This window comes from Phocoena sinus, chromosome 13 (genome assembly GCF_008692025.1).
Source record: "Phocoena sinus isolate mPhoSin1 chromosome 13, mPhoSin1.pri, whole genome shotgun sequence".
Classification (NCBI taxonomy): Eukaryota; Metazoa; Chordata; class Mammalia; order Artiodactyla; family Phocoenidae; genus Phocoena; species Phocoena sinus.
The window spans coordinates 45,840,902-45,850,448 of NC_045775.1; the positions used below are offsets into that span (position 1 = coordinate 45,840,902).

A 9,547-nucleotide genomic window follows, 5' to 3' on the forward strand; every position below is an offset into this window, starting at 1 on the left:
GGTGGCGTCCTTGGTTGTAAGGTGGCTGCTGTATAACGTCCACTCTCTCATATTTAATATGTGTGATTGTTAACTGTTGTCCTTTTGTTTTAAAGTAACCATAAGAGGAAATGATCTGAGTTCTATTAGAGAAAATGGATTGATCAGAGGAACAGAGTGCAGTAAAACTCATCCTGGCATTTCGCTTTTCTCATTTCCCCGTAAACGGGCGGGTATTAATCCATTCCCACCTTCTAATGTCCTTGGTGTCCAGCTGGCTTTGTGGGATGTGCAATGGTTTTACTGTACTGCCTCGATCTGTGCCAGGCATTTATACACAGCCACGTGTGCGAGTCAGAGCGTATGTGGTCACCCCGGGGGCTCACGGGGTTAGCTGAACGGCCTCTCCGCTGTCCCTAGATGGCAGAAACGGTGGACACGAGCGAAATGGTCAATGGCGCTGCAGAACAGAGGACAAGCTCGAAAGAGTCCAGCCCCATCCCCTCTCCCACCTCCGAGCGCAAAGCCAAGACTGCCCTCCCGGCCCAGAGTGCTGCCACCTTGCCGGCCAGGACCCAGGAGACGCCTTTGGCCCAGATGGAAGGCTTCCTGAATCGGAAGCACGAGTGGGAGGCCCACAATAAGAAGGCCTCAAGCAGGTAACAGCACAGAGGCTGAGGCGGTCCCGGGGGGAGTCGGCCCATTAAGAGCTGGGGGTGGGGCCACTCTTGATCGAAAGGGGAGTGTGTGTTTATGTGGTTGATTTGTTCTGTAGCTTCCCGGGCGTTACATCCTTCTCGGGACTGACGTTGGGAAGTGGCAGTAGAGTGCTTTTTTATTCACCGAGAGAAGGAAGAGTTACGTGTGTGTGTGGGAACAGCAAGAAGAGGCCTTAGTAGTTCCTCCTGAGAAGGAATATCGCTAGATTGAGGTGGGGGAGTCTTCCCTAGAGTGAAATGATTTCACTGTGGTTTCCCTCCTGTGGGATGTTTTAAGACATTCACCATTTCCCCTGCCTTATCTCCATATCAGTCTTTATATTCATTATCTCTCAGTAGCCCTACTTGTATTATCTCCATTTTACAAATGAAGAAACTGAGGCTCTGGGAGGTTAAGAAAGCTCACTCAGTGTAGCTTCCTAGTAAATGGCACAGCTAGGGTAAAACTCATCTGATTCCACAGCCTGTGTGCTTAACCAGTAAACTAAACTGCCTGGGACCACCATGTACGGTTGTACAGGTTGTACACTGTACAAGGGAATCCCATCTAAGAGCTGCCATCCGCATTGGGGACATTATAGATTTATTTGTTAATACAGGCAGGTGGCAGTAAAGTGTCTTGTTCTGATAAAAGCGGTATATTAGGACAGTTTGCTGTACCCTGGGGGGAAAGGCTACCTTATTCTAATTCAGCCAGTGTACCGTAAGTGCTAGTGGCCCTGGGTCTGCCTCCCCCTCCCTGTCACGTTGCCAGGCCACTTCATTACAGAATGAAGCTGAGGTGGAAGAGCTGCCTAAGGACAGGCGTGTTTCCAGTAAGGAGCTTGGCCTGTACCCTGTTACCACAAGCGTGTACCAAACACCAGCAAAAAAGCCTTTCCCGTCAGAGCCAAGAGTACCTTTCTGTAATGAAAGAGTGCACTGTGGTTTTCTTCAAACTCAGAGTGAGGAGTGGCCCTCGAAAACCTGCCACTAGGGCTTCCCTGGTGGCGCAGTGGTTGGGAGCCTGCCTGCCGATGCAGGGGACGCGGGTTCGTGCCCCGGTCCGGGAAGATCGCACATGCCGCGGACCGGCTGGGCCCGTGAGCCGTGGCCGCTGAGCCTGTGCGTCCGGAGCCTGTGCTCCGCAACGGGAGAGGCCACAACAGTGAGAGGCCTGCGTACCGCAAAAACAAAACAAAACAAAACAAAAAACCTGCCACTAGCAGTACGTGTCTTGTCTTGGGAGTCCACAGAGGAATTTTGTTCCACTGCGTATCTTTAGCAGGATTTAGGAAGGGCTTTTTTTTTTTTTTGATACTCAAGATCTTTATTGATTCAAGTGTAACAGCAACCGTTGGTGAGAATTTAACTTTCCCCCTAATTTCCAAACACTTGCTGGTTTGGAAGGACAGTTAGAAAAACAAGAAACAAAAACCTGATCACGGAGTCACACAGGACTGCCTCAGGACTGCGTGGTGCCCTCTGTTCTCCATCCACGACAGTGAAATGGACAGGCCGGGTAAGGGGATACCCACATTAAGGGAGACGAAGGGAAGACCAAGGAAAGTACTGGCAGTCTCTGTGTTTCCATTCAGAATGGATGGAACTGGGCCACTGGTGGCACAACGACAGGGAAGAACATTTTTTTTTAATATATATAAAACATTTTAAAGATGCTTAAAATGGACACCCGAAAAATGTGAGTGTCCTCTGGGCTCTCCAAGACACCCTCTTTAAGGTTCGCCACTGGGTAGCAGAGGGTCTCCTCACCCAGGTGGCAAGAGATGGGCTCCATCTCCAGGCGAAGGAAAGGCACTGGCTCACAGTCCTCAGTGATTGGAACACACACCAGGAGCAGGATGCCTCACCACACAGCTTGCCCCTCATCTCTCGTGTTACTCCCCCACTCTCCTGGTTTCAAGTAAAAATGACCCTTGGCCTGGGCTTGGGTTTTTTGTTTTGTTTTAAAGATTAAGATGGAGACGAAGGGGGTACATTGGGGCAAGAATGGATATTCTGTGCTAGATTCATGCAATCTCAGGTGTTCAGGAATTTGGGGTTTAAGCACCGGCAAGAGCTCCCTTTGGAAATTTCAACGGGGCCAAATGATTCTCAAGCACTGCAGCATCTCTCTGCCAGCCTCCCACTCTTACAAAGGTGGCAGAGAGAGAGTTTAAATACCCCAGGAATGTGTTTCATCTCAGTACTATTTTCCATTGGGGATCGAGACAGTATGGTCTGCCAGGGCTGCAGGCAGAGGAAGCAAAGAGAAACCACAGATCATCTGAACAGGGACTTGAAACACTTCTCCTAAATCTAAGCTTTGCCAAAAGGTGTCAACTTCCAGGACCAGCCCAGAGAAAGAAATGTAAATTACAGAGGGTGGGAAAGGTGACAGTAATGACTGTATCAACCATCCTTAGTCTTCAATCAGACATGTCCGTGAGCAAGCCTCAGGGAAACGCCAATACTCAACTGGAAAAACATGACTAGAACAGGAAACGCCCCTGGGGTATAAGCATTCTAAAGAATTGTGACCCGACTGCCTCAAGATCTGATGTCATCTTTTATCAAAAGCTGGGAGAGAGGTAAAGAAGTGGCGGCGGTGGGGATAGTAATGTGTGGTAACTACGCCCCCTTCAAAGTCCAGACAGAAATTGCCCTCCCAAGGAAACAACGCTTCTGTTTTGTTTTTTTTGACAACGCTTCTTTAAAACAAATACTACCCCCTCCTAGATATCATGGGCAGCTAAGTGATTGGGTTTCGCAGATTAATAAATAGCTCCCCTTATCATGTAGTCCAGAAACATGATAAGGGGAAGTTTTGACCCAGAGAGAAAAGCACCGGGCCTTAGGAAGGGCTTTTTTAACAGGGGATCATGCCGTGTTGTGTGAGGATCATTTTCGTGTTAATCAGACCCTTAGTTCTTGAAGGGAGTGTGGAGCAGAAACTTGAAGCTCCTTTCTTTACTACTCAGGTCCTGGCACAATGTTTACTGTGTCATAAATAACCAAGAAATGGGTTTCTACAAAGATGCAAAGACAGCTGCTTCCGGAATTCCCTACCACAGCGAGGTCCCTGTGAGTTTGAAAGAAGCCATCTGTGAAGTGGCCCTTGATTACAAAAAGAAGAAACACGTGTTCAAGCTAAGGTGAGCGTTGCCAGAGAGTGGGTGTGTGTTTATTTTCACTCTGGGGGTTGGTTCTCTTAGATAGATGCTGTGATCGGTTGATTCCTCTCCTCTGCTGTTTAAAAAATCACCAACAAAGTGACAAACTGGATAGGCACACGTCTTGGTTAGGATCTCTGGGCTCTGTGGCCGGTTAACGGCACAACTGAACATGGAAGAAAAGGAACTTTCCTTTTTATAAGCTGGAACTTAGTGTTTCCTGAGACAAGGTGAGCTAGTCACATTTCACAGTTTAAGGGAAGCTTAGAAAAATAGTTTCCCCGTCTTTGCAGCTAATCCAGACCCAGGAGATGCTGTTCTTAGCTCATGACTTATCTGGAGATGGGTCAAGTGAGTCATCCCGGAGCCAGGTGGAGACAAACAGGAAGGGGCGGGAGGGGCCCTGTGCTCCCCTGACTCACCCGGCGGATGTTCCAGATGCCTCTGGAACCATTCAGTTCCAAACGTCTCTACCCTGTACAACACATACGACTCCCAACAGAGTGGATCCAAGCTCTGAAGTTCGGCTTGTACTTGGAAATGGGCAGGAAAAACCCGTTTTTCTTTTAAAAGCATGAAAAGTAAACATGTTAGTGGTTAGGACGATACTTAGTCTGATACTAACTTGATCTGTTGCTTTGGGATTTGAAAAGCAAACTTTGGTCCTCAGTTACACGTGAGCCTCATGCCAGCTGGACGAGGCCGAGGACCACAAACGAGAGCAGTTCAAATGGGGTGATTCCTTGAGCCCTGGACGGGCACTGGAGGCAGGCCCCAGGGACCTGGGACGCTTTACACGCTGTAAGACCAGGCGCGGCCAGCCTGGCACCCACCCTGGCTGCACGCCCACTTTGTACTTCCTTGATGCAGCTTCAGAGCGTCGGGATATCGGCAGAGGGCATTTACCTCCTCTGCATCGGCAACACCAGCTTCCTCTTGACGCAGCAGAGAAGGAGGGGCCCTCCCAGCCAGTGTCCTCTCCATGTCACAGCGATAGCCCGGCCAGGGCAGATTCTTTTGTTCTGAGAGGTGTATAAGAAGAGAAGTCTAGGAGAACTTTTCTGGGTGTCAGTTCAGAAGGCCTGGTGTTTGTTAATGTGGGGGATGTAAGTCCAGTGGCAGAATTTCGGGAGGGCCCGTGGGTTTTAAAGAGCTTTCTTCTGCGTTCAGTTTAGAGCAGTGATCAGCCATCCCCAGTGGTCTTTGCCACAACAGATCCAGGTGTTGACATGTTCGGAGCTTTTTGAATCCTTCCAGTGATTGAAACACCCATTTACCTATGCCCAATTATATGACTTCTTGATGCCCCGGAGCGCAGCTGCTGGGCCTGTGCAGGCCCCCGGCACGGTGGGCGACGTGTGCAGAGTTCCCATGGGCATTTCTGGTGTGATTCCTGCGGCCTGCTTGTATCCCACATGAGAGTTGGGGGATTTTTTTTTTTCTTCCTTAAGTTATATTGTGACTGAGTTTCTTCCTTCGAATTACAGACTAAATGACGGCAATGAGTACCTCTTCCAAGCCAAAGACGATGTAAGTTTCTAAGTTTCATTTTTTCCGATACTTAGAAGTTTGCAAGTGTTTGGTGGCCCGATGAGCTTTATTTATGATGTTCTTCACATAAGTAATGATCCAGTGGTGGCTTCTGTCCTCTGGCCTCCACGGTCATGAACGCTGGCAGGTGTTCAGTTCTCCTGTATCTCTCAGAGGCGGTGAATGTCATCTCACTGCCCTCCCGCCGCGGCAGGAGACCTAGTACAGGGTCCCTTGAAGTCCGCGGAGGAGAACTGTGGGTGAAGCACAGGGAGCAGGTCCCAGGACTGGGTGTGGATCCTGCAGCCCAGTCAGGAGCCTCCCCGTTGCACCCACTGCGCCCCACTGCCTTTAACCAACCATTGCATGGCTGTGCTCCTCCTTGAGAGGAGAGAGGGTCAGCCGATGGGAAAACAACACGTATGCAGGGCTTTAAATTCGAAAAGAGCAACTTCTGTTAAATTTATACAATGTTATGCGTCAAATATATTTCAGTTTAAAAAAGGAAAAGAAAAAGCATCTTCTAGGGTGGGACCTGACACCCTACTGTAGACCAGTCTTTCCAGCTCGTCCACGTTTGTAGGGCCACATACTAGAGTGAGGACCTTCAGGTACCGTAAACCGAAATTCTGGTGAGCGTTCAATCACGTTCACTACTGTCCTGACAAAGCAGAGGTTCGTTTGGGAACCGCTTTCCCCTCTCAGGCAGACACACCGTTCCCAAGCCTTCCAGCCCACAGAGGCTCACACGGTCACCCAGGTGGACCGAGAGCATCTCATGCCCGTCCCTCCTAGTTGAGTCTCACCTGTGTCCCCTCCTTCATCCAGGAGGAAATGAACACATGGATCCAGGCCATCTCCTCTGCCATCTCCTCCGATAAACACGAGGTGTCCGCCAGCACCCAGAGCACGCCAGCATCCAGCCGGGCTCAGACCTTGCCCACCAGCGTTGTCACCATCACCAGCGAGTCCAGTCCCGGCAAACGGGAGAAGGACAAAGAGAAAGACAAAGAAAAGAGGTTCAGCCTTTTTGGCAAAAAGAAGTGAACTCCTTTCCGTCACCTCCTGCCCTTCTCTTAACCTTTTCAGTGAAATTCCAGCATGCAAGCTCAGAACCAACACATTACTCTCTGTGCCTAAATGTTCCTCAATGTGGTTGATTTTTTTCTTTTAATTTATAGAGCATTTCTCGGGGGGGGGGGGGCGGGGAAGGGGAAAATACACCTAAACACTTTATCTCCAAGTTACAAAAAAGCTTGAGGTGCAGAGGGAAGACCAGATTTTTTTTAACGAAATTATATAGATTAGATCTCAATATTTAAACGGTTCCTCAATTTTGTGAGGCTGTGTTGGAAATAACCCGCCTCTAGTGCTGTTGGTATGCAAGGCAGCGGTGCTTAAACAGTACTTCCTGTGTTCACCACAGACAAAATGTACCAACTTCCCAACACCATTCTCTTCCATTTACTTCCAGTGGTTACCTTGAGTCTTGACTATTAGAAGTGCTGGGTCTAACCTGGAATAAACAGATTGTGTATTATGATCTCGCTGCAGCCACAGTGCAGCTCCATTGTTAACTCTACAGACCAAACCGTTTGTATCTGGCATCACTTACTAACACACGACATGCGGCTCTTCTGCATCAGCCTGGACGACGGTTAAGAATGTCAGGATCCAAGAAGGAATAGAAAACTGATACTGTTTTAAATAATCTGTAATTTCAATTTCAAATTTTTTTTTTTTTTTGCTGAAATACATTATATTGTATGTTTGAGATAATTCTAGTACAAAGTATAATAAAACTAGATGTATAATAAACCCTTTAAATCATTGGTAAGTGTACAAGTGGAACTGAAGCATTTACTGGACAAAGTCCTGTTACCCTAATGGTTACTTGCTTGTGCGTTGCCACACGGTGTTACAATTTGCTTCATTACCTTGCTATTTGATACATAGTGTGCATTTCTCTGTCACTGTAACGATTGTAATGACAATTTTCATCTTACTGCACAATCAAAATGGCATTGATAGGAATGAACTCCAGAGGCTGGGCCTGAGCAGGGAGGTGGTTACTCAGGCCCGGTGCTCAGTTGTTATGACCTGTACCTCTCGACTTTTGCCCTATCTGTTAAATATATGCTATGTCATTAAATGCTTTTAAATCTAGCACGGTGGGTAATTGTTGTTTTTTCTCTCCTTGCGTGCACGCCATGTAGGGAATTTGCAAAGTGAGAAACAGCAAACGGGAAACATTAGACCGTCCATCTGGGTTCCTATTTTGCATTCTTGTGCGTTGTCTGGTACCCCAGCTTTGAAAGTTACAATAAACGGAGTAATAAATATGGAACGTTTTGCAGCTCTACATCCAGATTTTATCTTCCACGTATAAAAAAGTTACCAGAGAGCTCGCTAAACCTGAGCTCTGAGGCAAGGGTTAGACAACGTTTTCAGTAAATGGCCAGAGATAAGTAAATGTTTTAGGCTCTGTAGGCCGTACTCTGTCTGTTGAAACTCTGCCATTGTGTAATACAGAGGCACCCATCGATGATGTGTAACCAGTGGGCGCGGCTGTGTTCTGGTAAAACCTTATGTGTGGACACAGATTTGAATTTCGTATAATTTTCATGTGCCACACCATATTCTTTCTTGATTTTTTAAAAACATTTAAAATGTAAAAATCAATTTTACACAGATTGTACAAAAACAGATGACAGGCCAGGTGTGGCCCGTGGGCCAGTTTGCTGATGCCAGCGTAGGATCGTGGGTTAGATACCGTGTGTTGTACTCGTCCTAGTTTATCTGTGTGTATTGACTCCATACCACTTGCGTGTTTTCTTACATAAAGTAGCAATGCGTGCCAGTACTATAGACTTTTCAGTAGTTTATTCCGCAGGGGACACGCCTACCTTGACATCAGTCCTGGGCCTCACAGCTGACTAGCATCAGGGCTTTCTGTTGCCCTCAGGTGAACTGAGACCTCACTGTTCATTCCCCCTACCCCCACCTGCACCCCCCCAGGCACCCAAGGCCATTTATCTCACCATGTTGCTCCCTTGCCCTCGCCTTACTCAGGATTGGAATCAAGTTGTTCAATTCTCAACAGGTGAACCTCTGACCAAAATGTTTACTTAAGAAAAAGCATCTTAGAAAATAATCATGATTAAACTACAATGAGGTATCACCTCACACCAGTCAGAATGGCCGTCATCAAAAAATCTACAAGCAGTAAATGCTGGAGAGGGTGTGGAGAAAAGGGAACCCTCTTGCACTGTTGGTGGGAATGTAAATTGATGCCGCCACTATGGAGGTTCCTTAGAAAACTACAAATAGAAATAACATATGACCCAGCAATCCCACTACTGGGCATATACCCTGAGAAAACCGTAATTCAAAAAGAGTCATGTACCACAAAGTTCATTGCAGCTCTATTTACTTACAATAGCCAGGACATGGAAGCAACCTGAGTGTCCATCGACAGATGAATGGATCAAGAAGATGTGGCACATATATACAATGGAATATCACTCAGCCATAAAAAGAAACAAAATTGAGTTATTTGTAGTGAGGTGTAGTAAGTCAGAAACAGAAAAACAAATACCATATGCTAACACATATATATGGAACCAAAAAAATTTTAAAAAAAGGTCATGAAGAACCTAGGGGCAGGACAGGGGTAAAGACCCAGACGTAGAGAATGGACTTGAGGACACGGGGAGGGGGAAGGGTAAGCTGGGACGAAGTGAGAGAATGGCATGGACATATATACACTACCAAATATAAAATAGATAGCTAGTGGGAAGCAGCCGCATAGTACAGGGAGATCAGCTCGGTGCTTTGTGACCACCTAGAGGGGTGGGATAGGGCGGGTGGGAGGGAGACGCAAGAGGGAGGAGACATAGGGATATATGTATGTGTATAGCTGATTCAGTTTGTTATAAAGCAGAAACTAGCACACCACTGTAAAGCAATTATACTCCAATAAAGATGTTTAAAAAATCATCATCATCATCATGATTGATTACAGCCTACCTGACAAAGCCAGGCAGGGGGCAGGCAGGCCACACTCAAAAGGAAACTAACCAGCAACCCCAGATTCCCATAGAAAGTAGATGTGGATGGAACATCTTGCACGTAATTCCAGAGGCTTGCAGACCCCCGATACCTGGT

The 9,547-nt window shown here is 47.2% G+C and overlaps 1 protein-coding gene across 3 annotated transcripts in view; it reads left to right on the forward strand.

Annotated features, from left to right (window-relative positions):
* SPTBN1 (spectrin beta, non-erythrocytic 1) overlaps positions 1 to 7,546 on the forward strand; it is a 199,221-nt gene extending 191,675 nt beyond the window's left edge. For 2 of the 3 annotated variants that reach the window (XM_032652750.1, XM_032652751.1), the window contains 4 exons: positions 400 to 638; positions 3,659 to 3,832; positions 5,338 to 5,380; positions 6,209 to 7,220. In XM_032652750.1, coding sequence (XP_032508641.1) covers positions 400 to 638; positions 3,659 to 3,832; positions 5,338 to 5,380; positions 6,209 to 6,427 — 675 coding nt within the window. In that variant the 3' untranslated portion in view covers positions 6,428 to 7,220. Of the gene's footprint in view, positions 1 to 399; positions 639 to 3,658; positions 3,833 to 5,337; positions 5,381 to 6,208 lie in introns of all 3 variants that reach the window. The other variant, XM_032652749.1, reaches the window with a different exon arrangement.
* The last annotated feature ends 2,001 nt before the right edge of the window (positions 7,547 to 9,547 follow it).